Source organism: Stereum hirsutum (assembly GCF_000264905.1).
Source record: "Stereum hirsutum FP-91666 SS1 unplaced genomic scaffold STEHIscaffold_9, whole genome shotgun sequence".
Taxonomy (NCBI): Eukaryota; Fungi; Basidiomycota; class Agaricomycetes; order Russulales; family Stereaceae; genus Stereum; species Stereum hirsutum.
The window spans coordinates 1,464,154-1,478,731 of NW_006763139.1; the positions used below are offsets into that span (position 1 = coordinate 1,464,154).

General features: G+C 51.3%; 3 protein-coding genes across 3 annotated transcripts; 2 read left to right on the forward strand and 1 right to left on the reverse strand.

Annotated features, from left to right (window-relative positions):
- Nucleotides 1-960: 960 nt before the first annotated feature.
- Nucleotides 961-5,826, forward strand: STEHIDRAFT_132152 (heavy metal translocatin; the record flags this gene model as incomplete). The annotated part of the gene is made up of 13 exons (XM_007305568.1): nucleotides 961-1,091; nucleotides 1,146-1,572; nucleotides 1,665-2,185; nucleotides 2,251-2,845; nucleotides 2,911-3,055; nucleotides 3,130-3,607; nucleotides 3,695-3,891; nucleotides 3,956-4,015; nucleotides 4,075-4,835; nucleotides 4,904-5,035; nucleotides 5,159-5,201; nucleotides 5,396-5,621; nucleotides 5,757-5,826. The coding sequence occupies 13 exons, from the start codon at nucleotides 961-963 to the stop codon at nucleotides 5,824-5,826; spliced, it is 3,786 nt and encodes a 1,261-aa protein (XP_007305630.1).
- Nucleotides 5,827-6,208: 382 nt separating this feature from the next.
- Nucleotides 6,209-9,759, reverse strand: STEHIDRAFT_59771 (gamma-tubulin complex DGRIP91/SPC98 component; the record flags this gene model as incomplete). Its single annotated transcript, XM_007305167.1, has 15 exons — nucleotides 6,209-6,424; nucleotides 6,494-6,559; nucleotides 6,623-6,685; nucleotides 6,776-7,011; nucleotides 7,098-7,438; nucleotides 7,497-7,680; nucleotides 7,749-7,845; nucleotides 7,975-8,274; nucleotides 8,342-8,436; nucleotides 8,495-8,867; nucleotides 8,925-9,061; nucleotides 9,115-9,340; nucleotides 9,398-9,468; nucleotides 9,530-9,591; nucleotides 9,644-9,759. The coding sequence occupies 15 exons, from the start codon at nucleotides 9,757-9,759 to the stop codon at nucleotides 6,209-6,211; spliced, it is 2,583 nt and encodes an 860-aa protein (XP_007305229.1).
- Nucleotides 9,760-10,284: 525 nt separating this feature from the next.
- Nucleotides 10,285-13,283, forward strand: STEHIDRAFT_122503 (acetyl-CoA synthetase-like protein). Its single transcript, XM_007305569.1, has 17 exons — nucleotides 10,285-10,359; nucleotides 10,428-10,770; nucleotides 10,833-11,129; nucleotides 11,195-11,255; nucleotides 11,317-11,451; nucleotides 11,512-11,572; nucleotides 11,632-11,638; nucleotides 11,691-11,726; nucleotides 11,799-11,933; nucleotides 12,019-12,102; nucleotides 12,168-12,251; nucleotides 12,306-12,346; nucleotides 12,410-12,505; nucleotides 12,572-12,606; nucleotides 12,682-12,854; nucleotides 12,912-12,964; nucleotides 13,028-13,283. Exons 1-17 carry the CDS (start codon nucleotides 10,323-10,325, stop codon nucleotides 13,135-13,137), a joined length of 1,788 nt encoding a protein of 595 aa, XP_007305631.1. The 5' UTR covers nucleotides 10,285-10,322; the 3' UTR covers nucleotides 13,138-13,283.
- Nucleotides 13,284-14,578: the final 1,295 nt, after the last annotated feature.

Here is a 14,578-nt window from a genome sequence, read left to right on the forward strand (position 1 = left end):
TGTAATCACATCTTCGCGCCCTGTGTATCCATGCACTTAGCACAAACCAAACAAACTGGTGAGTGCAGTGTATACCGGGCACTGGGCCATCCTTAGATATGATGTTGGGTGGGTGTGGCTAATGTAGCTCAGAGAAAGGTTGTGCTGGTACCAGCAAAGCTCGTGGGGGATCATGGACTAAAACGTGCGTCATTCATACCATCGGGAGAGCGCAATCGGAATGGATCGGGCGTACCAAAGACAGCACAAACCTGATGTCCAAACAACTATCCCTTCAATAGATTTGTCTTTCGCATTATTGCTCGTAGCAATCAGAAAATAATCATCCACTTCACTAAAAAAAGTGTGATGCATAGGTGTTTAAAACCGGGATTCATAAAGGTCAAGACTTCCTCCGGCTTGATGATGGGCGCACTGGGGACCCACTATGTACAAAGGCTAAACATGAAAGTCAACATATGGTCATGACGCACCGTGCGGTAGAGCTCCCAAACGCCGGGCAGTGCAACCGATTTCGAATCCCCAAAGCACTTTTACTTGGTGGAAGGAAAATGGTGAGAGTGCTTGTCGAGGCACAGGAGACCAGTTGATGTCCTATGAATCTGGTGTGCTCATGGTTAGCTTCAATAGGTGGACATTATGGCGTGCAAACTCGAGAATCGGCATCGGTGTCAACCTGTGTCACTGTCGACGTCAACGCCGCATCAGAGCGTGGGGAGCCATCTCGTTGGCGCGCACAATTGCCTCGAGATTAGATAAGAATTTAGTCAGTGATGAGTGATCGACTTGCGCGATTTGTGCTCCAACCAATGACGGGCGTTTTTGTTTCCTTTAAAAGCCGTCTCCCTGCTTCACCGTCTTTGCGTAGAACGTAAACCTGTGGCCACTTCAGCCGAACATTCATCACCGAGTACAATCCGCTTTCACGCTAATTACGGCAAGGAAACACCAGAACCAAACATGGCCGCCCCGTTTTCACTTAAAGCTCGTCGTCTCGTTTCGTCGGACTTCGTTGACTCCCTCCACACCACCATGGATACCAGCGGAAACGTCGTCACGACTCTCTTCGTCTCTAACCTTCACTGTAGCAGGTAAGAGGCACTCTATTCCACTCGATGGAATATGACTGAATCTCAGCCATCTAGCTGTGTGCATACGATCGAGGAGACCCTCTCCTCCCTTCGTCCAGCGCCTACTTCTATCCATGTCTCCGTCGTCTCTCAATCTGTCACCGTCGCCCACTCCAAGGACCTCTCGCCACGGTTGATCAAGAACGAGATTGAGGACGCGGGATTCGACATCGCCAGCACGCCTCTCGCAGGACCCTCCCGTCTTCCCGATAGTTCATTCACTTCTTCCCTCTTGTCCGGTCGGCGTCAAAAACATGTTGACCAATGTTATATGTGCCGTAACGACCTCGAGGGGAAGCACGCCCATGGTGGGTCCCAAGACTCGCTTGCCAGCTCGTCACCGGAGAAACATAGCGAACCCCAGCACATCGCCATCCCCACTAGCACCGAGGAATCCCAGCCATTTCACCTCACCCTTTCTGTCGGTGGCATGACATGCGCAGTAAGTTCCTCGGTCTTACAGACTATTTCTATTCATATAAGCTTTTACCTCAGCACCCACAAATATGCTCACTACCCTTCTATTATTTTTAGTCGTGCAGTTCTACGATCACCCAGACCTTGTCCGAACTTCCTGGCGTTTCCGATGTTTCGGTCTCTTTACTGTCTAACTCTGCGACGCTTACTCTGTCGAACCGGGACCTTTCTGGTACTGTAGTCGAAGCAGTAGAGGACATCGGCTATGAGGCCGATATCGTTGACTTGCGGCCCATCCAGCCAGAAAGTAGTGGCGAGGAGGGTGAGAACGGTCCGTACACGGTCTTACTATCCATCCAGGGTATGACCTGTGCCAGCTGTTCGTCCACTATTACACGCCTCGTCTCTGAATTGGACGACGTCGAGGATGTCAATGTCAATCTTCTGGGCAACTCTGCCTCTGTGGTGGTTCAGCACAAAAAGGTAATAGATGCAGTAGTCGAGGTCATTGAGGATGCGGGGTACGACGCCACTGTCACAAGTGTGGAGCCAGTAAAGAAGTCGTCTTCGAGAATGGGTCCCAAGACGCAGAGCTCTACTCGTATCGTCTCTCTCCAGGTCGATGGAATGTTTTGCCAGTGAGTATCACCATTTCGATCCTCCGTAGATTATCAGGCCGACCCTTGTCATTCTTTGCATCCAGTCACTGTCCGGCCAAAGTCATGGCAGCATTAGAGAAATTCGGTAACCGTGTGCGCATCGAGAAGCCAATCATAGACCACACCGATCCCATCCTCAGAATCTCATACGACCCGTCGCCACCCTCATTCACCATCCGTCATATAATCTCCGCTATCTCCTCTTGTAAAAACCTCTCCCAGCCACCCTCCGCCGTACCTGCCACCGCCACACCCTCGTCCTGCTTCACCGTCTCAATTTACAAACCTCCCTCCCTCGAGGAACGCGGCCGCGCTATGATCATTCGCGAACAGCGCCACATGCTCATCCGTCTCTTGTTCTCCGTCCTCGTCGCTATCCCCACCTTCATCATCGGCGTGGTGTTCATGAGTCTCGTACCCTCCTCCAACCCCACGAAAGCCTTTCTCATGGAACCGATGTGGACCGGCAACACGAGCAGGATCCAGTGGAGTTTATTCTTCTTGGCGACTCCGGTGATGTTTGGCAGTACGGGGACGTTTCATAGGAGGAGCTTGAAGGAGCTGAGGGCGTTGTGGCGCAGGGGAAGTAAGACACCGGTGTGGAAGAGGTTTGTTAGGTTTGGGAGTATGAACCTCTTGGTGGGTTCACTTTACCATCTTGGATATTCTTCAATAGTGCTAATTGTCTTCGAAACGGTGTGTAGGTCTCCTCCGGTGTCTCTGTGGCGTATTTCTCGTCCATCGCACTTCTGGGACTGGCAGCCTCGCAGGAAGCTTCACCGGATGGCATGGGCGACACAACGACCTACTTTGACTCGGTTGTCTTTCTGACCATGTTCCTGCTCATCGGTAAGTTCGATCATGCAAATAAGTCTCATAAAACTATCGGTATCATCTGACCAATATTTTACCATCCCAAACAGGCCGCTACCTGGAAGCTTACAGCAAAGGCCGCACCTCCGACGCCATCACAAGCCTAGGCAACCTACGCCCCTCACAAGCCTATCTTCTTGTCCCCTTATCAGAGGTCCCTGCCTCATTACCTCCCACCTCAACCTCCACAGCAAAAGACTCCCATCCCAACGACTCCGACCTCGAGAAGGGTCTCCTCCACACAAACAACTCGTCAGACTCCTCCCTCGCTCCCGTCAAGCCAGGCCTCAAAGTCATCAAAGTTCCCGTAGACTTGCTCGAAATCGGCGACGTAGTGCGGGTTCAGAACGGAGCAACGCCGCCGGCGGATGGGAGGGTCGTCGAGGGTGAGAGTACGTTCAATGAGAGCTCGTTGACGGGGGAGTCGAGGCCTATCAGGAAGGCAGTGGGCGATGAAGTATTTCTTGGCACGTTGAACGTGAATGGGGTTGTGGATGTGAGAGTCGAGGCTGTTGGTGGGGAGACTATGTAAGCCTCTCGTCCTGCGACACTAATCGAATAGTAGTCATGATATTTCTTTCGCTGATTTCGTGTTTTATACTTGGTTTTGAATAGGTTGGATCAAGTCGTCAGGGTCGTACGCGACGGACAGACGAAACGCGCTCCTATAGAAAGACTAGCGGATCACTTGACGGGATACTTCGTCCCCGTTGTCACCTTACTCGCGATCCTGACCTGGGTGATTTGGCTTGGACTTGGTCTCGGTGGGGCTCTGCCGAGCGATTACTTGGATAAACCGACGGGCGGGTGGCGTAAGTATTTCTTAGTTTTCATCTCCTCTATATTACTGATGATTGCTCGTGCCAACCGATACAGCCGTATGGTCGCTCGAATTCGCCATTGCGGTCTTCGTCGTGGCTTGCCCTTGTGGCATCGGTGAGCTTCATCATGGATCATGAACTTAGAACAACCCGCTGATAAATGAGATGATATAGGTCTCGCGGCTCCAACCGCACTGCTCGTCGGTTCAGGTCTAGCGGCCCAATTTGGTATCCTCGTCCGTGGTGGCGGTGAAGCCTTCCAAGAAGCCGCTCAGCTCGATGTGATCGTCTTTGACAAGACGGGAACTTTGACTGAGGGAGGGGAGCCTCGTGTCACGGACGTCGAGTTCATCGACGACCTATCCAATAGCTCTAACGCTCGCGTCAGAGATCTGGAGCGCAAGGTCGTCCTTGGAATTGCCGCGGAGATCGAGTCGGCGAGCACGCACCCGCTCGCGACCGCCATTCGACAGCATTGTGACGAAAATGGTGCAGTTCATGTGGCTGGGAGTAAGTTTGAGGAGAAACCTGGGAGGGGTTTAAAGGCTCGGTTCGAGGAGACGAAGTGCGTCGCTATCATCGGGAACGAGAAGTGGATGGAGGAGAATGGGGCGATGGTTTCTAGAGAGCCCAACGATGGTGATGAGGCATCTATGGTGGAACGTCTGGAGGCGTGGAAGGTAGAAGGAAAGAGCGTTGTTCTGCTAGCCATCCAGGCAGAGACAGAGGCCTCGCCATCGTTCACCATCGTTGCAATGTTTGCAATCTCTGATCCTCTCCGACCGAACGCGAAGGATGTGGTTTCTCGTCTCCAAAAGCAAGGTGTAGACACGTGGATGATCTCTGGGGACAATACTACCACCGCGCGGGCTATAGCCAAAATGGTCGGTATCCCACAGACGAATGTTATTGCCGGGGTCCTGCCTCACGAAAAGGTAGAAGTCCTTCTCCCGCCCCTTTCCGCCTGCATCGCTGACAAGCCCTCGTCAACCATTATTCATAGGCGGAGAAAATCACTTGGCTTCAGTCAGAAGGCCGAAAGAAGGCGATCAAGAAATGGAGAGGGCTGTTTGGGAAGAGGTTGAATGAGCGCTGTATCGTTGCTATGGTAGGGGACGGAATCAACGATGCACCTGTAAGTCCATTGGTCCATGTACATACCCACACCCACCACTATCCGCCATCTCCTATCATCCCATCCTCCTGTACTTGCAACTCATAACTCTTCCTACGGTGAAAGCTGACCGTTTCCTCATAGGCCCTTGCTTCCGCGGATATTGCTATCGCCATTGGTTCAGGAAGTGAGTTTTAGTTCCGATTTTGCCGTCATTCCCTTCACAACCACCTCCTGCCCCATCACCGTGAAACTTGAACCCCTGGGGACATCCTAGCAGCCAATGGATGGTTCACGATGTCCATGACATGGACTAACCCGACATTATAGAGTCATAACGAGTTACTAACAACCGCATCACATCCCTATTTTCTATTCTAGGCGACGTAGCATTGTCAAGCGCGTCCTTTATCCTCGTCTCCTCGGACTTATCAAGCCTCCTCACCCTCGTCGACCTCTCCCGCACCGTCTTCCGCCGCGTTAAGTTCAATTTTCTCTGGGCCTTGATGTACAATCTTGCCGCGCTGCCTATCGCCGCTGGAGTAATATATCCAGCTGGGCATGCGAGGCTCGATCCTGTATGGGGCTCGCTTGCTATGGCTTTGTCGTAAGTCCTCCTCTTTTTGCCGATTGAATTTGTGATCCCCCCTTCTCTTCTATCACTTTGTTCGACCCCTTACCACTGTGAGAAGTGAAGAAGTCGGGAAGAGAAGCTAACGCGAGCGGCGTTCTACGTATCTAGGTCTGTTTCTGTGATCTGCAGCTCGCTCGCGCTGCGGCTTTACAGGGCGCCCAAGTCGTCAAAGCTCTGATGCTTATGCTGCGATCCTCCGCCAATATCGATATATCGACGAAACGTGTAGATCTTTCGGAATTTACCCGTACCTGTCTCCCAGTACTGTGACTACTGTCCTTTACCCATTTGCTATTTTGTATCCATACCACTACCAGATGCATACCGTAATGACTGTGACGATCGTAATGATACATACGCACCGGTACCACGATCTTACCGCATGTAATGGTTCCATATATCTAACTATCACACCGTGGAAAGCAATCAAACACTCTCGCCTATTCGCTTTCATTCACGACTCGTCCTGGCACTCCTCATCTCATAATCCAAACCGAATAAAAATAACATCAAGGAAAAAGCAAAGAGCAAAAAGCCAAAAGGGGTCCGCGAAGAAAGCATCACGCCTTCGACGAATTATTATCCCTCTTCGACCGATAATAATCAGAAAACGACATCCTCGTACCCAAGAACCGGACGTCCAGATCCGAATGACCCGCAAGCTGATGCACGATCGTGTACATACGCTCCGAGAACGCTGCGCCGTATTCTTTGACTTGTTGCAGGCTTGCGGGGACTTGGGTCGAACTCAGACGGGCGTGGCCTGTGAAGACGCCCTGCATCAGGAGGTTGAGTGTCAGCCAGGTTGGTATGACACGGTAGGAAGGAAGGGAAGGGAAGCTTACGCGATGAGTATCGCGTTCGGTATCTCGGCGAGCGGATTCGCTGAGACAGTGGTTATAGAAGTTGTCCTGGCAGAGGTACATCATCAATTCAAGATGTTCACGGTGGGAAAATGACAGAAAAAAATTTACCGTGGCTTCGCGGAACTGCAGTATGATCGTGAACACCTCCTGTACCATATTGAGAAGAACCCCCTTAAAATAAATGACCACCCATATCGTATATACGAACATCGTTAACCTCAATGAAACTAACGTCAACGAAACAATAACGAAGGCACGTACCTCCTTACGCGACCGTGCATCGATCATCAGGATCTTCTTCACCATCCTGTCCAGGTGCTTCCGATGCGCGGCAATGAGGTCATCCAAGTCTCCTTTCTCCTTGCGGTTAATGAAATCGATGAGTTCCTGCCAGGATCGCTCGATGATTTCGAGGTGGCACTGGGCTTCAAGTGAGCGTATGAAGTGCACCATCTCTGCTACGACGATTCTGATCCGATGCCATTCTTGTTCAAGCTCTGGTGAAAATGAAACAGTCAGTCAAAGTCCGCGTATGGGATCTAGCGAGCGATAGAGGCAGATGACACTGGCGAAGAAAGCTCACCAGGTACATGTATGAATATCTTCGTTCCACTCGCCACCCTCATCCATCCTTTAGTAAGCGACAAGCCCACCCGCTTCATCTGCCACATAAACTTGAACAGCTTCGTGTAATCGATCATGGCCGGCGGGTCGAGCACAGTATCGATAGGCGCATCCACCTTATACTCTAACGTGAACACTTCCCATCCGATCTCCCCATGCGTGTATTCCAGCATACGACAATCTAATCGTCGCAACACATCTGGTGGATCGTCCTGCGCGTTTGAAGAACGTATTGCAGTCTCTAAGGTTGCTGTGAGACTGTGTCGATGAAGTGCGTTTGCTGGTCTCGACAAATTTGGCCTACACAGGGATCCAAGTGAGACCAGAAAGCCTGTAAGAGGAAGATATCGAAGCTCACCCTAAAGCCTCCATCAACTGGTCGACAAAATCGCCATGGCCAAGCAGAAGATAGTTCTTCAACGCCTTCAAATGATCCAGGAGCTTAAACTTCTCAAAGAACACGTCAAAAAGCCGATGACTCGCTATTCTATAGGCGGCATGAATGGACCGCTCCAAGCCGGAGATATCACTGTACTGGAGGGCTAATCGCACATTCCACTTAAGCATTAGCCTCAAATGTCTACGCCATACAGGGACGAAGTGGACTCACTACCGCCGGTATTGCTCAATTTCTCCCGAGTGGCGACCCAATCGCTATCATGGCAGCTATAGCGAATAAAGTTCAAGCTTTTCCCCGTGGAGAATATCTAAACCATTCAACGCCCAAATCAATCACTCTGTCAGTCAATCTATCTGCAGAACGTCTATCACTCCTGACAGCCGGGTCGGTATGCATGCAAGGAGCACAAAGCACAACCGGACGGTATAATACGCACCATCTTGCCAAACTCCTCGTCGACGAACGTCGGAAGCATTTCTTTCCGAAACTGGTGCTTCGTTTCCCACAAGGCCCGGCCAGTCTGGTTCTCCCCCAACAAGTCCTCGTTATCTCCCCCCAGACCCCCGAAGCCTCCGTCACCGGACAAAGACGTAGGTCCGCCAGGTTGGACGGACGGGTGAAGGTATTGCAAATGTGCGAGCTCGGGATCTATGGAGACAAAGAACTCGGAATAGGGATCGTAGAGCTCGCCTGAGAAAAGCCAGCGATGTAGGGTGCCAAAGAAGGGCTTGGAGACCTGAGAATGTGCGGTCAGATGATTGGTGTTTTAAAAGGGGATAGAAGGAGAGAAGCGTGCTCATTACTTCTTCGAGTAGTTGGTCTGTGAAGTGCCGAACGAAGGGGTCTCCATTCTCGGTGTAGCCGTGGATCAGGTTGACGAGTGCTCCTCCCTTGGTATCTGTATGACTTGAGTTAGACCAGGGGAACTTGGAGCACAGCAAGCGGGAGAGGCTAACCCCGAGCGGCCTCAACACAAACGCTCATCATCCTCATGCGCAGTCGCCACTCATTAACCCAGACATCTAGCCGTCTGAGCGTCAACCCACTCTCTTCTGCACGGACGTCGGAGTCCGAGGAGGTCAAGCCTCTTGAATGCTTGTCATCTGAGCTTCCTCTAGACGATAATGTCATCTGCGACTCAAGAATAGCAATGAGGCGGTAGTATTCCGTCAGCTGAGACTGTAGATGGTGGCATAGACTTTGTTCTATCATGCCGACCCCTGGCTTGCCTTCTCGATCTCGGACGAAAGTGTCTACGAGAGTATATAGATGGCCAACTTCGGAAAGTCTGTGAATAAGGGCTCGGGTAGCAGGGGGTATGATGTATCGCTAGATGGGTTGAGCATATTTTAGTGAAGAGTAGGACGTCATCGTGATAAAACGTACAGGGTCTTCGACAAAAACGAGGTTCATCTCTTGCTCGTCATTATCGGTTGGAGCAAATCGGACATGCTTTCCGGAAATGCCTTGGAGCAAGTATAATGTGTCACGGAGTAGAAGATCTTCGGATAGATGGGGTCTGCCTAGCAGGCAATATGAGAATAACGTCGGATAAAGATTGGTAGACGGAGCGCACCGGTCTTCGCGCGGTAATCTTTTAGCAGTTGGGCCTTTGACTTTCCTCGTGGTGGTCGTGAATTGGGTATTGTGTCAGCGGGTGAAGGAGCGGGAGTGGAACGTGTTGAGGTGGGTTGCGGCGGGGCGAGTGCGGGCAGGAATGAGGAGGTAAATGATGAGGTTCGCGGTGAAGAAGCGAGGGTCTGAAGGAAGAGAAGAGAAGCATGCTTGCGAGACAGTACGGGCTGTACAGGAAAGTGTACATGTGAGTGTGGCGTATATAGGAGTTAAGTGGCACGTACCTGCTCGAGCAATCTAGACAAGAGATTCGTGAACTGGAGCGAAGTAACACCATCGGGATGTGTTTGGAGGACTGATGACAATACACGCAAGATGTTTGAGTCGACATAAAGGAGATCTAGCAGTTTACTGACGCTGGCGTTTGATGAGGTCGGAAAGATGACCGATATCTGTTTCTCGACTCGTGCCGATGTGGCTGAAGCGGATGTGAGCGTGAATTTCGGATGCGATTTGTCGTGAAAGCGGACCTGTTTAGTATTTCTTCGCAATGTTTGGTCAAATCGCGCCTAAGGGCTTCATTTCTCCTTGCCTGAGGCACGAGTGTTGATACTAGACTATCGAGCGATCTGGAAGAGTGGGCCATCGTTGTGGCCGAAAGAAACGCGCGACGCGACAAAGACGCGCTTTTGCAGCGGGCGTTGTTGATCGATTCCCACGCGGGGACAACGCGGGGTGTGCGGGGTCCCTGGTACCTCTCCTTCCGCCTCGTGTTCGTTTCGGGTTGTTCTTTTGTGGAACGGCAACGCGGCGGGCCAAAATGTTCCCTGTCTCTCGCTGCAACATCTGACCGGCCTCATTTTACACTATCTTGGCCTATCTCGTATGTCTATAACCCCATCTCTGCAGTGTTTGCGGTAATGCCACCGACTAAGCCGTCTCTGCGGGATCACCAGGCGAACACTGCAACGAGTGCGATTGAGTAACTTAAATACTTATCGGCGGTGGTTCTCGTAAATAGCTTGATGCGCTTCTGTCCTTGTCCTCGGACTCCGACGATCTCCAGTAGAACCTTAGCCCTCTACATCATCGTGTGACTTTCAATGCCTTCAAACACGATCCTTTCTTCAGCCTTCCCTTCCTCTTTACACTCACCATCTCCCCTATCCGACCGCCGTCTCTCCCCTCATCAACTCCAACGTTCTTGATATGACAACCTGGGTCCCAAAGCGATCGTTCGAAGAATGTGAGTCCTTCGTCGACCTTGACCCACCGTGACCCACATATCTTATGTGCCTGCCACCGTCTGTGTAGGTTATCGGATACTATGCGGGCCTGGAGAGCTACACGAGATCGAAACAAAGCTCGTCGGTGACCAAGTCCAGCGAGTATACAAAAATATGTGGCCCTCTCTGCGCGACTTTTGGCTTTGGGCCACATCCGAATACAAGGACGCCACCTACATCGTGTTCGAGAAACACAGACGGACTTATAACGAGGCGTTCCAACGCTCCATCGTGATAGCGGCCATGCTCCGCGCTCGGTATAATATTCAGAAGGGCGACAGAATCATTATATGTTCGCGTAATTTTCCGGAATATCTGCCCACGTTTTGGGCCTCCCAGTTGATTGGAGCTGTATGTGTCTTTATGAACGCGTGAGTCCATATTCTACAATTTCTATCTATTCGTAGAGACTGTGGCTTGATGATGTGAACAGGTGGCTTCCAATAGAGCCTTCAAAACACTGCATCTCAAATACCCAAGCCAAGCTCGTCATTGCCGATCCAGAGCGTGCAGACATGCTCGAACCTTTCACAAACGAGATCGCCAAGTCAGCTGGGACGGTCGGGTTTCTAGTGTGGGAGCAGCAGGAGGGGAAAGGGAAATGGGCAGGATTCGACCTTTGGACACAGGTGGTAGAGGGACAGCCAGCGGTTGATACGCATGCCTTCTTGCACGAGCTGCCCGCTCTTGGACCGGAGGACAACGCCGCCATATGTTTTACTTCCGGAACGTGCGTTTATTATTGTTCGGTAGTCATCGTTTTTCCGGCTCGGTTGCTGACTTGTGGTTTATCAGGACTGGACTGCCCAAAGGAGTACTTAGCACCCATCGCCAGTTTTTGACCAATGTGCTTAACGTAGGTCATGCTCTATGGCGCATCTTGTCAATTTACTGTTGCTCACTAATTTAATCTGCAGGTCATGGTGTCGACACGGCTAGCATCACTACGGAAAGGCGAATCATATTCGCGAGATTTAGGTATTCCTGGTCCACAGAAGGCTATTCTCATTTCCGTCCCACTTTTCCACGTTACTGGAATGACGAGTATGTCGGTACGTCTTCTCCATAATCATCCTCGACAACTAGATACGGTCTCCGAATATTCTCCGTAGATGCTCGGGACCTTGCGAGGGCTGAAATTGGTGTTCATGCGAAGATGGGTAACGGATGAAGGTGCGCAAGTTCATCGCATTCATTGTTCCAAACATTCATTAATCTTCAGGCGTTGTCAGGGGCCAAGTAAGGATTTCACCCATATGCATCCTACTTTCCACGCTCACAACGCCTTCAGCCTCATCAAACGCGAGAATGTGGCAGTGGCCGGAGGGTAAATTGAATTCATTCATTTAGTTTTATATGTATAGCCACCAAGTGCTGATCCTTTGGTTCCCTTTCAAAGCGTTCCATCCATGGTCTCCGATCTCGCAGACAGCTCTGCCGCCGGCCATCCCCTCGACGGCCTTCTATTCGGTGGCGCTTCGGCGCCTGACTGGCTTGCCAAAAGAGCACGGGAGGCCTTCCCTGCGGCGATGTCGTACGTACAGACAGATCTCTTGCTTCCCTTGCCCAGCTATCTGTTTGAGTATTTTAGCGAGCGTTGACGTTGAATGGAACATTAGGAGCCAGGCATATGGTCTGACGGAGACGAATAGCGTGGCGGTTGGCTTTGCGGGAGAGGATTACGATTATAGACCTACAAGCGCGTGCGTGTTGATTGATTAATTCTTATTCTTGTCGATGTGCTCACAAGGCGGATGTGATGATATAGTGGGAGGGCGTCGCCTGTTAACGATATTCTGGTCGTGAAGGGCGATAAAGTTGTTCTTCCAGGCGAACTAGGTGAAGTTTGGCTGTAAGCTCGTTCCATGTCGTTCTTTCGTTTCAACACTTGCTGATCAAACTACAGCCGGGGGCCGAACGTCATGAAGTGTTACTGGAATGATCCTGGTGAGTCCGTGCAATTTTAACCTTCGGTCGAGTTGTCAGAAAGCTCACTGTCATTCTCACCAGCCGCAACGGCGAAAGCTGTCACTCGAGACGGATGGATGAGGTCCGGAGACATCGGTTACCTAGACCACGAAGGCTTCCTCTACATCCGCGACAGGAGTGAGTAGCTTTCTGCCTCGTTCATAGTTGCTCGGACTTCATTTCTGACATATTCCCTACCATCAGTCAAGGACCTTATCATTCGAGGCGGGGAGAACGTCGTAAGTGGTCGACACGTCTCCCTCCCTATAGTTTATCTTTTGGGTGCTGACAGTCTGAATTGATTGATACGACAGGATTCTGTGAGCGTCGAGAATGCGGTTTCGGCCGACGAGAGGTTACTTGAGGTAGCGGCGGTGGGCGTGCCGGATGCTAGGCTGGGTGAATTGGTGACTGTTGTGGCTTGTGTGAAACCGGCCTTCAAGGGCAAGGTCCGAGAAGAGGAGGTTATTGAGAGTGCGAGTAAGAGGTGAGGATTTTGACCTTTGATGACTCCGTCGATTATAATTCAGCCATCGCTCGGCAGGCTGGCCAAGTTTGCCGTGCCGGTTATGATCGTACTCCAGGACGAAAGATTGCGTGAGTTGTCTATTTTCCTTTTTTAAAACGGTCCTTGTCTCATTATATTGTCGACGGTTGTAGCACGGACTCCGTCTGCCAAGATCCTGAAGACCGATCTGAGACATCTGGCGAAGGCTGAGTGGGAGAGACGGCGAGGTAACGCCACGAGTCAAGTCAGGCCGAAATTGTGAATAGGTTCATCGTTCCTGATCTTGGACGTCGGAGATGGTTCTACTGCCCACATGCCTTCAGGGTGGATTTATGATCTTCTATGATATTCCTGTTATACGTTTCTGCTTTGTAGACTACACACACACATTGATATGCTGGATGCTTTACCTATATTTCGACATTGCATCATTGCCAGCTGCAACAGCTGACGGTCAGGGGGAGAACATCTAACGCGGCCCAAAAAGGAAATGTGAGACACGGGCTTCGACTCAGTCGCGCACTTGTGCTTCGAAATCCTGGACTTGCCCACGTCGTGCCTCTCTCTTCCCCTTACAACAATATTCTTTTGACACAGATCAAGGGCCCTCAATTACTTGCTCTACCGCTCGTTAGAGCATCCTATTTACGACCTTTCACGACCCTCTCACGATTCCGAACATGGACCGTCCAAACCCCCTCGCGTCCACTTCCACTTCTACCGGCTCACCCACCAGCAAAGGCTCTGGCGCACCATTCGCATATCAACAACGTCTCCTCGATAATTCTGCGCGAAATGGATCCATGTCGAGATCAGGCTCGCTGTCTAAGGTTGCTCTTCCTCCGACCGTCACGGGCAATGCGCCGACCATGGTCCGGAGGTGGACACCCTCACATCGCGTGAATAGCAGCTTGGATGCGGTTCGAGGGAAGTTTGAGGAAAGGATACGGGCGGAGGCTGCTATGAATGACAACAACACACCTCCACCGACACCTCCTCCCATGTCTAGGAATCGTACGGATTCTACTATCGGGCGAAGTTCTGCTGCTCCGTATGCTGAGAGTTCACGCTCACGAACCACGGACGATACTCCTTCTAAGACAGTCGGGGATGTGATACGGACACCGACGTTCTTGAAGCGACGTACGATGCCTGCGCCTATTATCGCATCTCCATTGTCCCCTAACCTCACAGGCGTATCCGTCGAGAACGACTCACCCACGACAGGTCCCTTCTCGCCTGCTACGCCACAACGGATCCATCTCCCTTCGACACCATTACACACACCACCGTCCAGTAGCGTTAAACAGCCCGACCCCCTGATATTTCCCTCTCGAAATCGTGCAAACACTACCGACGGCGCTGTCCTCCCAGAAGCCACCGGTTCATCGACATCGACAGCCTCAGACCGTTCTGCCTCTGGTTCTTCCCACACAACTCATGAACCGAGTACACCACCTGTTCGACGGCGGCCGCGACCTATCTCCATGTTCGGGAGTCAGTACGCTCCACCGTCCTCAGCCGACAAGCATAGTCCCAGTACACCTACAACCAATGCTTCAAACCTTCTACGAAACAGAACACTATCACCCGAGAAGACCCCTGCCTTCATGCCCCCTGCTTCTTCGCCTTCCACATCATCCGTCATGAATCCAGCACCATATCGCAGTTCATATATGGCGAGCAAGAAATCTTCGACTTAT